At 37.9% G+C, this 15,700-nt stretch overlaps 1 protein-coding gene across 8 annotated transcripts in view; it reads right to left on the bottom strand.

The window, feature by feature from the left end:
• cacna1g (calcium channel, voltage-dependent, T type, alpha 1G subunit) overlaps positions 1-15,700 on the bottom strand; it is a 192,430-nt gene that overhangs the window by 95,404 nt on the left and 81,326 nt on the right. For 7 of the 8 annotated variants that reach the window (XM_049464284.1, XM_049464285.1, XM_049464279.1 and 4 more), the window contains exons 9-14: positions 13,148-13,299; positions 11,189-11,374; positions 10,830-10,944; positions 9,333-9,488; positions 4,874-4,939; positions 448-541 (exon numbers count right to left, since the gene is read on the bottom strand). In XM_049464284.1, coding sequence (XP_049320241.1) covers positions 448-541; positions 4,874-4,939; positions 9,333-9,488; positions 10,830-10,944; positions 11,189-11,374; positions 13,148-13,299 — 769 coding nt within the window. The remainder of the gene's footprint in view (positions 1-447; positions 542-4,873; positions 4,940-9,332; positions 9,489-10,829; positions 10,945-11,188; positions 11,375-13,147; positions 13,300-15,700) is intronic. The other variant, XM_049464281.1, reaches the window with a different exon arrangement.

Raw genomic sequence — 15,700 nt, 5'->3', positions numbered from 1 at the left:
AAGAAGTTGAAGCAGTTTGTGGTTAATATCTGTGATAATGATCTGCAAAATATAGCAGGTTAAACTACACTGATAATTTTCTTTTATTTTCTGCAATTTAATCTTTTTGTCTTAAACATTGGTGCCCATAAGACCTACCCTGTCTTACTAGCTCTAAATCTACACATATATATATATATATATATATATATATATATATATATATATATATATATATATATATATATATATATACGTGTATATATATATATATATATATATATATATATATATATATACACGTATATATATATATATATATATATATATATATATATATATATATATATATATATATATATACACACACACATGTCCACAGGTGCATTTAATAGTTCAGTGCTGGTGTATTTGCTTTGTTATTAAGTTAAAAGCATGTAGAGTAGAGCTCATGCTGCTAGGTCTCACCAGAAGAAGCAGACACATCCTTTTTGCTTCCACGCACGTCATCAATGCTCCGCGCGTAGAAGTCCGCTTCCGAGTCAGACTTGGAGGCGTCCCCCTTTATTGCACGGAGAGAGAGAAGAGTGTGAGCTCGAGACTGGACACAGGTGGTGTCTGGATTTGGGGCAGTGTGGGTGGTACAAGGTCAAAGTCAGGAAGGTCAGTGTGAGTTTGGCCTTCCCACCCCAGCAGCCCTCACACATAAAGGCCGGAGGGTCGCTGGCGTCCGTGGGAGAGAGCCATCCCGGTCTGAGTTCTCCAATACAACAAAGTAGTGCTGTCTGCATGCACGGACCAGTGACTGACTGCAGGACCACTCTGAAATCACTGCCATCCTTCCATCAGTTTCATACTTTATCCAGGGACGTATCGTTTGCGTGCATTTTTTTTTTTTTCTGAAAGGATGATCTCATGATCAGACCATCTGTTTCATTTGTGTACAAGGCCAATCCACATGCTTTTCAATATGTGTGTGTTTTTTTTCATTAATATTTTTTTTTACCCAGCCCACTGGAGGAGCAGCAAGCACGTCCAATTACCAGGCTGAAGAAATAAACACAGCTATTTTTACCAGGGGGCTCGTCTCTTTATTTTGCCTGTATCCCGCTCCCCCTCCAGTCACATGACAAGCCAGGGTTTCAGTGTGGTCTAGCATAAAAAAAAATAAAATAAAATATATTAAACCTTGGGTGGTTTGTCAGAACAGTGACACTGGCTAGAAATTTCTCTCTTTCTCTCTCACTCTCGTCACCTTCCTTTTCCATTTCTCTCTCTCTTTTGGTCATTGTTTCTCAACCTCCTGGCTGGTGCTGAAATCCAAAACCTGGATTTAAAAGTACATCCTATAATTTCCATTCGTTTTCACATTCAAATTTATTTTGTACATTAAAAAAATGACCTCCTGAGATGCACATAATATGTCCATCTGGACTCAGCCTGATTTCAAACATGAAAAGCAGCAGAAAACTGGGAGCTGCACTGGGAAAGTGATATCCTAATGAACCAGCCAATTAACTGTGGAGCTCTTGGCCATGGAACCGATGCCAAATGAATTATTTTGCAATAATAATTTCAGTATGTGATTTTTATACCTACTGCTCTATGGTGCTTAAGAGACGAGAGTGAGAGAAATAGGGGGGACCATTCTGACAAATCTACAAACTCTACAAACTACAGAGGACAATGTCTCCCATTGGTTTCACTTAACAAATGTCGACTCCAGACTCCAATTTACAGTAGATAGAATTTTTTGGCTGCTTTTCCACTGCAGGGCTGAACAGTTCAGGGTTTAAGGGTAAACATTCAGGTGGCTTTAAACATGGACATGGTTTGGCACAGAATGCTCAGTCATGGTTAGTTGACCATACTTGTGTCCACAGAACAGTTCAGTGAGAGTTAAGACTTAAGACTGAGGAATGATCTTACTATTGGATAGCTGGGCTATGCTACACAATAGCGATATTGGACAAGGTAGCTGGTAGCTGGAATGAAAACTAGTGGAGAGCCTGGCCAGGAGGCACCAGAACAGAACAGCAGGAAAAGGGGTGGAAAGAGATAGAAAACAGAAAGATAAGGGTTAGAAGTGATTGATGCAAACATTGCTGAGTTTACACAGCAGGAAGGGCCTGATGATCCAGAGGTAGGCATGCACCGGCACTCAACCACATGGACTTGTTCTGCCATCAAGCAGACATTCACATCCAATGAAATCCACTGACCAAACATTGTGGTCTTCTTGGTACTGTGCAATACAGCACATGGAAAAAGAAACTGAAACCAGGCAAACAGGTCTGTACTGGTAGACTTAATAACCCTTCAGCCCGGCAGTGGAAAGAAGTCTCTGTCTTCAAAGTAAAATGTAAAATAATTCCAAATGGATGGTGGAGACATTTGTTTGTGAAAACCACTGAGGTCACTGAATACATGTGCTAATAACACAATATCACAATAAAACAATTAGTTCACAATATGGCTGAAACAAGGGACGGTGAACAGGATCTGTCAATACGGGAAAACACAACAGCAAAATCTAATAAGATGACAACAGAAACATCAAACGTTGTTAAGGTACTGGAACTGAGATCTACACAAGAGAGTCAAAACAAGAGAGGTAGGGGCCTTGTCCCGCCTCCCAGTGAACAAAACAAACAGAAGCACAGCTGTGATAGGTTGAACTGAGCAGAGTGACACGGCAAACTGATTTTTGCAGTTATCAACATCAGGGCCTCGATGAACTGTTGGCCTGAGTGTGCTGTGCTGTTAGCCTTTGCTTTAGCGTCTCTTAGCATCTCCTTAGTGGTTACTCACAACTTGCCCACTGCTGCTGGGCCCTGGAGGTGGCTCAGGTTGCCAGCATGGAGCGGGCAGGGGGGAAGCCCTGTTTTGCTGAGGCTAGGCTATCTGCCTCCTCACTCCCACGTGGCCTTTCTGAGCAGAGAGACCAGGCGGAACGGTAAGACAATACCCTCAGAGATTACTGACCTTTTCACTCTGCAGTATCTAGGAAAAGGACTAGGAGTGACTGGAGCTGGATGCATCTTCTAGGCTGGTAGGCAAAGTTAGGTAAAGCTAGGCTTATTAATGACTGTAGAAAAGCATGGACATCACAACGTCACAACTTTTGTCTACAATAAACTGTCTATGTATCTCTATTGTCTAATTCCAACAATAGGTTTTTCATGTGCTAAAACTGGCAGATTTTTTATATTTGTCCAGATATATTTGTCTGCTATTCTTGGGGTTGAAGGTTGGGTTATAATAAGATGTAATCTAATTAGCTTGCTTGTGGTTCTTTAGGCAGTCGTAAGCTTGGCTCCACCTCTGGTGGACAGTTTTTGGCTTAAAGTCTACAGAACAGAAGGTTTTGAACCATGGTGTCCATGATTTTCTACAGGCATTAGGTCTAACTGTGCTGTTATAAGCTACGCTAAATATCAGCCTTTGATGCATTATATATCACATTTATCTAGTTTCTGTGAATCTACAGCAAGGTGGACAGACTCTTAAGCACCGAAGTCACTCATGAGAAAGATAATCAGCTGGGGGCTCACCTTCATTATGAAGAAATGCTGGATGAATAGTAAATTGTTTACAAGAGCAGGTCTTTATTTTTGGGGATACTCTGGAGAAAGACTCAAATAGAAACTTGATGAGGCTTGCTCAACTTAGTACAATAGACAAGTCCTTACTTGAACCATGATAATAGCCTCTAAATGTAAGAGTAGGAAGAATTGGGGTTTGTCCAGGTGGATCAATGAAAGTTATGAGTTATCCAGAGACAGATTCACACAGTCGCTCATATCCAACACTAGCTCTTTGTAAATGACCTTCCATCCACTGCACTTGTCACCTAGCACAGCTGCATTGATGAAAAAATAAATTAAGAGATGATGACCAGAAAATAAAACAAAAAAAAAAACAATAAACAAAAATAAAAAGTCACCTCAACAGGATCAAGAGCTGATTGCTTTCACCCATTGCTCTGATTACTGTAAGGCTATGTTCACACAGCAGGTGAAAGTGGCCCAAATCTAATCTTTTTTGTCATATGTGCAACAAAAAATCTGATATGTTTTATTTCGATTTGGGCCACTTCATTAAGTAGTACTGGAATCTGATACATACTCGATTCACTGCAATGTGACTATGTCTGAACAGCCAGAAAAAGGAATTCATGCAACTTTCACTTCAAGGAAAAGAAAAAAGACTGTGAGTTAGTGAGGGTTTCAGTTGTGAACTAATGAGGTAACAGGCCTCAGAAACATTTAGGGTGATCTTAGAAGACTTATGTCACAACCGCTCAGTATTTCTAAGGATATGGCTGAACGTGGCCAGATGATGAAGTTTCAAGAAACTTAGGACGCAAAACAAAGCAGTGTCAACTGTGCAAACTGTTCAGACTTATGTTAGATATGCATGAACATCCTAAAATGAGCATTTAATTTAGCATGATTTTGGGATTTTTACCTGCTGTGTGAATGTAGCCAAAAATACAGAGAGCAATGGAAAGCTATAAGAACCAGAGTGAACAGTAACAAGGGTAAAACACTCCGAAATGTAGGAACAGCTCTTTAAAGCATCTTAGGCTGAGTGAATTTGAAGTCCACCTAATGTGACTTCTCATTCCGTTTATTTGCTTTTGTTTGCTAGTCCGGCTTTGCCTGATTTCACTGTGGCTCTCCACAAACCCAAACACATCCTCTGGACCAGATCAAATATAGAGGCTCGGCCAGGCTTGTTCTCGCCTGCAGGCATCAAGCAAGTGAACCTGAAGAGGGACTTTGAGTCGAATCTGCGTCTACAAAAAAACAACCACAAGTGACATTGTCCACAAACGCCGGGGTCCTCCTGGTTAGTCTCACTGGGTTACATCATGCGGTGTGCTACATACCCCTGAGTCTATTGGCAGCTGAATACAGCTCAGCTGGCCATGCAAGTCTTCCCTCTTGGTGATTTCCTAAAGTGGAGATGTGTTAGGTGTTTACCACAGAGGGAAAAGATTAAGCTGTTAAAAAGTGCTAAAAGCAAATCTGCACACTGATGATGAAGACGAGCTGGAGGATGATATGGATTTGCACATGGATTCACATATAGGGGACTATATTCATATTTTTGATGACATGTTTGATTCTGGTATGTGAGCATTAACCCTTAGAAATCATAATTCACAGACATAAATATATATATGTAACATATTTGTAAAAGTATAAAACTCATCATTTTTGTCTTGATATTTGAATAATAAAGAGGAATATATGCTTTCTCTTAAGTTTGTCAATTTTTATTATTGTTTTGAAAAATAATACAAAAGACGCTCTTAAAGAGTCAATATCTAATCAGACAATGCAATTAATTATCTAATTATGTAATCAACATTGTATAGCAAAATATTTTTTGTTTTCTCAGGGTTAATACAATGAATTTAGCTTGTAATGGTTATTAATGTATTTGAGTGGAGATAGAGCTTTGGGTGGTTAACTAACAGTGAAACAAAAATGCTTCAAACTAATTTGGTTCTTCAAAGAACTATGTATGTAGAAGAGACCAGAACATAATCATATTTACCTGCATTTTTATACATGAAATTATTTTACTCTTAATTGCTCATTTTGCTCAGGGTTCTTTGTGGCACTAAAAGCGGGTCTTTTATGACATCATCAAACAAGCACAACAAGCTTTTTTCAAGGGGTGTACAGTATTAAATTGCAGTATAAAGTCAAATAATATAAGGCATCAATGCGTTTTTAAAGCATTAGCATCCAGTGTGCATGTGTGAAGTAAACTGTTAATTCAGAATAGATCTGAATGAGATCTATTAGAGTTAAAGGTGTTATCGTTATCAACCTCAAAATATCTGCAAACATTCATCTTCATTTCTTCAGCAATGGCTAAAAAAACTAGAAACTCTCAACTGGAAAGGCCGAACTAAATTATCAATAAAGCACTGGTACAATCTGATAAATGAACACTCAAATTTGGAAAGACATACATTTACCATAAAAGATAATATCAATCACTACAAGAACATCTGGTCCCCATTTTTAAAATTTATCCAGAGCTGATCCCTCCACGTATGTTTGCTTAAGTAAATACTTCTCTCTTTTTTCAACATACCTGCTTAATATTTATATTACTAATATTACAATAACACCCCCTGTCTGTTGGCTTGTCTATTTTGTAACTACTTCCTTCAGTCTGTACTGTTACGAATTTGTGACACTGTATTAAAAAAAAGTGCATTAAAACAAGTTAAAGGTGTTGGATGGTGATTATTGGTTATAAAAAGAGTATAAGTTAGTGTCCCGCAAAAATAAGACAGATCACAGCAGTACTGTACTCCTCGCTTAATTTCATTAAGCCTGCTTAAAGTAAGCGGTGAGATTGGATCACAGGCCGGGTCTGGAAATTGCTATTACACGCTGGCGTAACTGAGATCACCTATTTGATGGGATTGTGTGGCAGCATGTGCTGGAAGCTGTTGCTGAGGCATCGCGAGGCTGGCAGGGCTTTCGTCCAGGCCCCGCATCTCTCCACTTAACATACCTCATTCATCTGATGGTTCCCCTGGCAACCATGACGCACAGCAAAGTTCGGCCAACTAAAAATAAACCCGCCGTTTGAAGGAAAGGATGTGGGTTAAAAATTAAGCAAACAGCTTTAGGATGTACTGGGGAGAAGGAGACCAGACTGAACGCAGGGGCTAACGCTAAAAGTCTCCTGACACAAGAGCAACAGAGCCAAGAACTGAGAGCTCTTCTGCACTGAGTTACTCAAATCAGACACGGAAAATAGATCACCTACGATATCTCTGCTATTTATAATATAGCTTTTATTTGTGGAAAGCTTCGGAGCAGCTAAGAGAATTTCCTCTAAACTGCCATGATGCAATGTGAAAGCTATGTCTATCTGGCAGACGAGAACACGCAAGGCTACCAAGCATGCTCACCTCATAAAGAGGAGACGCTTTGAGCTCCGGCCACTGCATATCTTTCCCTGATTTATCAGAGCATTGTACATTGTTTGTACAAGCAAGTTCCTTGTAAGAGTCTTTAAATTGGTGTTTAAAGTGCTTTAAGAAGTCATTTCCCTTTCTTATAAAAATATGTTTTCAATAAATGCTTTAGGAAAAGGTTTGGGTCAGAAGGTTCATATAATAATGCAAATATTGTTCATGCAAAATGTAGTGATTTAAAGCATGTTTATCAATGTATTCAATCCACAATATTCAAACCCCTTCTCACTGGAAATTCTACAAGCATTTCTCATAGTTATCTTCACACAAAAGCTGTTTCTGCTAATCAGTGCTTAATTAAATTAAACCAGGTGAGCTATTTATGGTGAATTTGAACAAATCTAATGCTGCAGCTGGAGCCATTATAAAGAAATATGTGACCTAAGTTCTGAATGTAAATGTTCATATTTTTCTTTTGATTTTTTTTTTTTATGCTTAGCTTATTCATATTTTTTTCCCAGTTGTATTATTGCCTGTTTCCACTCAATGCCGCAATGTTTAACTAATTTCGGAGCATTTTTTTTAGTTAAATCAACTTAGTTTAGTTAGTGATGTAGTCTCTAAATCAGTTTTGTGAGTTAAACCAAATAACCCAAATTAAAACTTTTAATACATTGTATTTTCTTAGCTGTGCTCCTTTTGGTTAAATTTGTTGCTGTTTATTCCTATCTTCAGGTTAGAACTCATCCTATCACAGGCTATTCAGAAAGGCTATTCTCTCTGACTTTTTCTTAGACTCCTAATAACTGACAATAGACTTAATGTAGTGTTGATGGGATTTTAACTTATGATGTCCTGTCTCTTGACAAGAAGTCAGTTAGACCAATATAGAGCTGTAAAACCCTGTACACTTCTCTACCCAAAAGAAAATTAAATTAAAAAAGGAATGGAGAATTTACTCAAAACTATTTCACTTAATATAACGTAATTTCACAACTCTTTATGAGCACTGTGATCTAACTGCTGCTCATCAAAAGGGCTTAAAGCTTCATTGTCAAAAGCCTTCAAAAGTCTGGGGATGTCATGTGGTAGTAGTCCTGCATTTACGTAAATACATTTTAATTCTGATATGCCGACTAACAGACTCCTGCACTGGCTAGTACCATGGGGTGTATAGACAGGGAGGACCAACCTACACATCTAGGGTATCACATGGACTCCCAACAGAGTGGAATCTTTGTAAATTCAACCTACAGACTTTAGGATATCATAGGGCCAAGGAGTAAGGCTGGTTTGCAGTCTGTAGGTCCAGACTGAGTGGTCTGAAGTGAGCAGCATATATATTATAATGGTTAGCAGCAGTAATTTCAGTAATGTGATAAGTGTCTGGGTCATGATGAATTTCGTATTGAAGCAGTGGTTTTCGTGACGCCAAGAATTTTTGCCGTTGCTTTAGTAATTCAAACCGTCAGAATATTTCTCGAGCTGCTGCTGAGAAGGGCTGAGAAATGAAATGATTGGGCAGGCGGACCTTTCCTGCGCACCATTCCAGCTCGGCTGCGCTGTTAAATGTTAAAAATGTGCCCTTCATCGTTGCCTCTCCAAAGAGAGGAGATCAAAGCCTTTGTGTTTTTACAGCTTGCGGCGAGAGAGATGCCGTTCAATTAAAACAGAGCGGAAGCCAGTCTGCGTCTCCTTTTCAAAGACGGCCCAGATCCACCCCAAAAAATGATACATGGGAATCACATTCATATCTTTTGATTTATCCGGGGGCTATTCTTTCCTTTCTTTTCTTTCCTTGTTGTCTTTGTGTCTGACTACCTGTCATGAAGGAATGGTTGCTATGCGTCGGGCGATAAGTCGTTGCGTAAGAGGGCGGAAAAAGAGGAAAGTGGGAATGGGGAGGGGAAGAATGTGAGACAAAGCGCTGCGAGGTGAGCGGAGCACAGAACTGGCATGGGATTGATGTTAGCACATGGCTTTTTTTTTTCTTTTCTTTTTTTACATGACGCTCCCACAGTGAACAGAGAACAGGGAGCTCATCACTGCCTGCTGAAAAATGCACAACATTAAACAAAGAGGAGACAGACAGCAGAAGAGGAGGAGAAGAGGAGGAGACAAGTGTAAGAATAGCAAATGGGAGGGTCATGGGAATGGTGGGTATGTGGTGGTGGTGTAGGTGATGATGATGAAGATGAAGATGATGATGATGTGTGAGGGGTGGAACAGGGAAAAGCTGATCTGTTAGACAGAAATAAAAAAAAATAATAATAATAATAATAAAGAATGGGACAGACCGGGTGAAGAGAGAACTGGAACAGTTATGGTAAAAAGGAAGAGATGATGGGATACTTGAGTAATCATGTGGGGATGTGATGCACAAAGACCACCACCCTACCTCAGTCTGGAAGCCCTCCACCAAGATAGCCACCAGCAGGTTAAACAGGACGTAGTTCCCAAAGGTCATAAGAGCGATGAAATACAGGGCAGCCACAGGAGAGGTTGAGGCCATGCCGTTATACAGCACCTTATTCCAGTCCTCCTGAGTGAGGATCTGTCAGCAGAGTGGAAAGTTAGTTACTTTATGCTCATTATTAAAATCTTAAGCACTATTTAGATTTATGTATTAACATATGGAGGTAAGCCAATGTTAAAAAATATATATGACTGATTTGTATGGGATAATAAATCTAAGTATAAATGGCTGAGATAGGAGCGGCTACTTGATTTACACACTGTCATCAACCAATATCATAACCAACTCATATCAATATAAAAATGTTTATATTTTTAATTAACAGAAATTAGCAGCTAATTAGCAACAAATTAGCTGATCAACTTTACAACTTGTTCTACCAGGGATAAAAAGTTACGAAATCCTAACTGCTGCAGAAACGTACAGTCAGGCGAGACTAAAATTACTGAAGATGTCCTGTAATAATTACTGCACCCCCCTCCCTAGATAAAAATAATCCCATCCTAATATGGATTTACAGTAATAGTTTAACAAAGAATCATCTATACACAAACACTAAAATAAAATTTGTTAAAAAAAAACACAAGTTCATCAGAAAATCACTGGTGTCTGAATGCATTAAGGCTAATGTAGCTCTCAGGTAGCAGCAGATTAATAAACCATTGAAGCCTGGATTTACACCTCCACAGGGATCTTCTCAACACTGTGATCATTTCTCACCAATCTGGATGTTAGCAGAAAGCTAAAGTTGGCACCTTATTAACCAAAGATTGTACAGATTTACAAAAATATTAGATAGTTAAAACTACCTATATTTGCGTAAAGAACTAAATTAGCAATAGACACGTGTGAGTGTAAGAAACCTTTTAAAGTTCTAAAGAATCATCAGTTTATGTAAACTTATTTTCCAATGTAAACAAACACATCTATATTATAAACCACACTGGCCTAGTGGACATGTTTAATACCCCTGGTTTAGTCTCTAATCAGCTCACTTGGAACCATGATTAATCAGGCAGTAAAAAGTACCCAGAAACAAAATTTGCCTAATGGAAAAGCAAAAAGGTCAAGCAGAGTCTACAAAGTACAATTGTTTTTATCATTTTATTGGGTATGGCCTTGTTTATGTCTGGTCATTTTATGTGGTATCTACTATTAGGCGTGTAACCTGATGAGAGTTCAACCACATGCGTTCACACTTGGAAGCCCAATGTGTCTCCAGTTGGTTAGACTATAATCTGATTGCTGCACTTGGCTATGTGGGATTATGCAGATTCCTTGTCTTGGCTGATTAATTACATTTAAATTTACAGAGGCATATTTTTTTTATTTCACTTTAAAAACACATAGCTTTCAGGACAATTTTAATTGTACTTTAATTACACAACAAAGTCAGGCTAATTATGTGAGCAGACTTGCCTGAAATACTGTGACAATGGCCCAGAGCAGAGAGTCAAAGTTCTTGCGGTCCGGCAATGTGTCCCCATCTCTCTCAGAGCCAAACTTACAACCGAACAGGTGCATACCTAAAATACTGTTTACAGAACAAAAGAGTTAAATATTTTAGCAGATCATAAATATTAACATTTAGATTAGCATAGACTTAGATAAGTTTAGAGTGAAAGAAAGCATGGAAAGTTCCTCTATGTTTAAAAAAGTCTGTAATCAGTTTAATGTGTTGTGAACAGAACTTAATGAGACTAATTATTATTAGATACCTCCACACAATATTACCAGCCAGGTTCAAATCAGGACAATGCTTTCTCACGCTTTCTGACCTGAAGATGAAAATGAAGAGCATGAGCAGCATGCAGAACGTGGCCACGTTGTCCATCGTCTTCATCAGGACCACCAGCTGCCTCTGCAGAGCCGGCATGAAGCGCACCAGCTTCAGCACTCGCATCAACCTGAAGGTCCTCAGCACAGACAGGCCTCCACCCTGCTGACCTACAATCTCCCAGACACTGAAACACACACAAACAGAGCTGAACAATGGAGACGCACTGTTCTTTTGAAAAATGTAGCTACTGCATCTACCTTATCTGTTTTCATTTGATACATATATATTGCTACACTTAAAGGAAGTAATTCTTATTTGTGAAAGTTTAGTTTAATGTCACTTTGAAATAAAGTTGGAAAAAAGTAAGCAATGATATCATTTTGTCATATTTTTCGAAGAATAACTGAAGCATACTTAAATGTGGTATACAATGATATATATCGTTATTGTGATATAAAAAAAATCCATATCATGATATATGATTTTTCCCATATCGCCCAGCACTAGTATAATGCATTATTAATATTTTGTCCCACCCCTAAGTCATGAGTGCCCCAAAAGCAAATAGTGATTAATTTCAATCACAATCATGAGAAATTAGGACACTCCCGGAAAATTTAATAAAATGGTACAATTATGTCCATTATTTGTTTAGTTTAGTAAGTAAGCTCCAAAGGCAAAGTTTTAATGGGCAGTTCTAACTTTTTACATAACTGTAAATCAGTATAATATCACTTAAATGTAAGTCCATTTCTTGTGAATTATATCTGTTTGACATCCGTTGCTCATAACGACGATTATTTACATTGTGTTTATGTTACATGATTAATGGACCAATAGAAATGGACCACAATGACTTAGAATTAGGGGTGGGAAATATGGTCCTTAAAATAATATCACAATATTTCAAGGTATTTTTTTGTTATAACAATATTCTTGAAAAAAATAAAAATCAAGATTACACTACTGCAAAAACATGAATATTATATTTTATTCTGCAATATTATTGGATATATGATTAATATATGATATGGCACACCCCTAATTGAGTTTTTAACCAGACTGTAACAGCAGTCAATGATCCAACATGTCATGATACTAATAATACCCTCCGTATATCCAGGATGGTCAATGAACCAATTATAAACCCATGATTAATGAACCAACAGAAATGGAGCAAAATGACTAAAGGGTGGGAGCTATGACCCTAAAATAATACTACAATGTTTTAGGGTATTTCTCTGATAATGATATTTAAACATTTTGGTGATATTATTGTGTACAATAAGATATGGCACACCCCATGCAAATACAATTTTTTCTTGTTAAAAATGTACAAAAATGTAAAAAAGCCATTTTGGAGATTTTAAAAATACCTATGTGTAATAATTTACCAAGTCAAAAACTAAGCAGAACTTCAATAAATACATAAATAAATAAATAAATAAATAAATTAATTAATTAATTAATTAATAATTAACAATAAACAAACAAGCAAACATGGAGTTCCAAAAAGTTTTCTAATAAAGTAGGTTAGTGGCTAGACATTATGTACAAAAAGTCCCCAACAACCACCCACCCACCCACGCGCTCAGAGACTAATATTTCATTCCACTGTAAATATGACACAGATTCCAGTTTTTCTTCTTTACGCAGGATAAACAGTAATATCTTAAAACCTCAGGGACTTCAGATATACGAGGTAAATGTAATAGTGCCAGAGTGTCATAAATAGGCAAATAAAAAACTGCGGTTGTCATCCTGACAGCTGACCGTCATCTGGCTGAACAACAGATGTCACATCGTTCTGTAATGCCTGCAATTTGTCAGGGTGCCACTATTACAGGGTAACTGCGAGAGTGCATTGAGATAATGAAGATGCACATGTACAAAAACCACCCGCTACAAATCTGATGGACTGTTTCTAAACCAGGAGACTCAGAGAGAACGCACGTACCTGATCACCACAATAATGCCGTCAAAAATGTTGTAGGGGTTCTTGATGTAGCCGAAGGGGCCATACACCAGCAGCTTCAGCAGCATCTCCAGAGCAAACAGACTGGTGAAGACTATATTACTGATCTCCAGGGCATTGGTTAGCTCCTCAGGCTGGAACAGTAGAAACAGAAAAGAACAGAAAATGGACAAAAGAGTCAGAAATACAGCACTTAAAGAAAAATCATGTTTATATATAGAAGGTTGAAGTTTAAAAAAAAATATATATATATACATATTTTCTTTTACTTCAACTTCAAATATCCTTCACTTCAACATCAAACAGAAGAAAAAATAATGAATTAAAACTGCATGAGGATGGGATAATTTAATTTCAGATGTTTAATTATGATAAGTCGGCAATCATGTGCACATGGGCATTTTGGTGCCCCAGACATCTGCTCATTATGCTGGCGAAATATGGTCCAAAATGAAGTCATACATTTATATTTTGTTGAGAGCTTCCTTGACTTGCTTTTTTATAAAACCTGGAAATTATTCAAAGCAGTATATGCCCTCTTAAAGTAGATGTATATAAGTTCAACAACTTGTTTAATACAATATATGTTTTCAAAGAAGATAAAATACTAATATAAATAATCAAATAAGAAGAATTTGACAACCATTTTTTTATTCACCTCATTTGAATAGCACCACCATGTGGAGTAATGAAGCAGTAACATTAGTAAATCTAATTGGGGGGCAAGCACCTATGTCTCAATACAAATATGGATATTTAATGCCATGCGTCAATAATGTATTGCAAACAAAAATATATCACAATATCAATATTTTGTCCCACCACTAGTCTTAAATGTGCTGTACTCAGAGACTGTAAAAAAGATGGACGTCATGTCTCCGTTCCCATTAATGCAATGAAAATGAAGCCAAAATCTTCCGCCATGTTGGCGATCCTGATACCTGAGTCTGTGCAGTAGAGACCAGAGGAGGGAGCAAGACTTTGGAGAGACAGCCTACTCATTTAAATAACCCCGCCCCTGAGGGCTGCCTCCACAGAGCTCATACAGTCTATGGTCCCACCCATACAGTCATTGTTCCCACCCTGGAAAGGTGTAACCCAGCCCTTTTACAACAACCACACCTTTTTAAATAGAGTTGAATAACGTTTTAAAAAACGATGCTCTGTCCAGCTATACACAGTCTATGGCTGTACTAAACAGGCGAGCAGAAGGTAAAGCGTTAAGGTTAAGTCCACAGGAGGGCAGTGAGAAGCATCTGTTTCTGACTTTTTTACTCTGGTATCAAAAGATATAGGATTATAATGTCTTCACAATGTCTCTGGTTTAGTCCAATTTTTTATGTGGGAAAAAAAACTTGGTAGCACTCCGTAAAAAAAAAATCTGAATCTACTAATAAAAACACACTCCTTTAAAATGTGGTTTAACTGAATGAAAATGGCTTGAACAAAAACAATGGTTGGAAATTATTTGACCAGAGGGACTATGCTCAACACTGCTCTCTCAGGGCTCCGTCAGCTGATGACGAGCTGCATGACCGGGATTCGAACCAGCGTGGCAGCGCCTTAGTCAGAGTGGTCCAGCCTTAGTCCGCACATATTATACAGGTATTAGATCAGGTGAAGGTTGAAGATGTGAAATGAGACGTGATGAAGCATCTGTCTGTTGCTTTTTACTTTACTGTAAGAGAGTTGTGAGTCAAATAATGTTTGGTTCTTATAGTGAAGGAAAACGTGTCTGTTATTGTTTTTATGGGAGTGATGCTCACTGATTATATGCTACAGAGGTAATAAACAGTCATTATTGTAGATTAATAAACACAGATTAGTTTAATGGTTTAATTAATTATCTCAGACTATTAACACTGTTTACACTGGCCCTGGCCTATTTGTATGTACCATTAATCTAATATAACACTGTCCAAAGCCAAGTCAAATTAGTTGTGCAAAGATATACACACTGGCAGCCAGTAAACATGGGCCAACCATTCGCCAAATATATTGGCGAGAGCAGGGCAATACCAGAGGCTCTATTCTTATGGGTTATTTATCTAAGAGGTTACACACCTGCATACTTAAAATGTGTCTCAAGTGCCAGTCTAAAGGTGTTGTACTGGATAAAAGTGCAGTGACTCGTTCCCTTATTCCTCCACTGGCCTGCAATTGATATTGTGCTTTATATTTTAGGCCTGAGCACAATTACATCATCATGATATGCTTTTTATGTCGTTAGTGTTGAAGAAGAGTGTAAATACCCAACCTGAGTTGTATACAAATCACTCTTAACGTATTCTGAATGATATGAAATTTAACATTAAGAAGAATAGGAATGCTGCTAAAACTACTATAGTTGTAAACAGATACTAAGTCTTTTTTGTTTCTAATACATGTTTTAAACTGCAAATACACTTATGACATGTGACTTAATAAGCCTGTTTTTAGTTCACCTTTAAATGAAATAAGAATAAAAACATTGCTAATGCTTCTCCTCCTCCTCCTCCTCCTCCTCCTCCTCCTCCTCCTCCTCCTACTACTACT

The sequence above is a fragment of the Astyanax mexicanus genome, chromosome 15, assembly GCF_023375975.1.
Source record: "Astyanax mexicanus isolate ESR-SI-001 chromosome 15, AstMex3_surface, whole genome shotgun sequence".
NCBI lineage: Eukaryota > Metazoa > Chordata > Actinopteri > Characiformes > Acestrorhamphidae > Astyanax > Astyanax mexicanus.
This window is presented reverse-complemented; position numbering and strand designations above follow the sequence as displayed.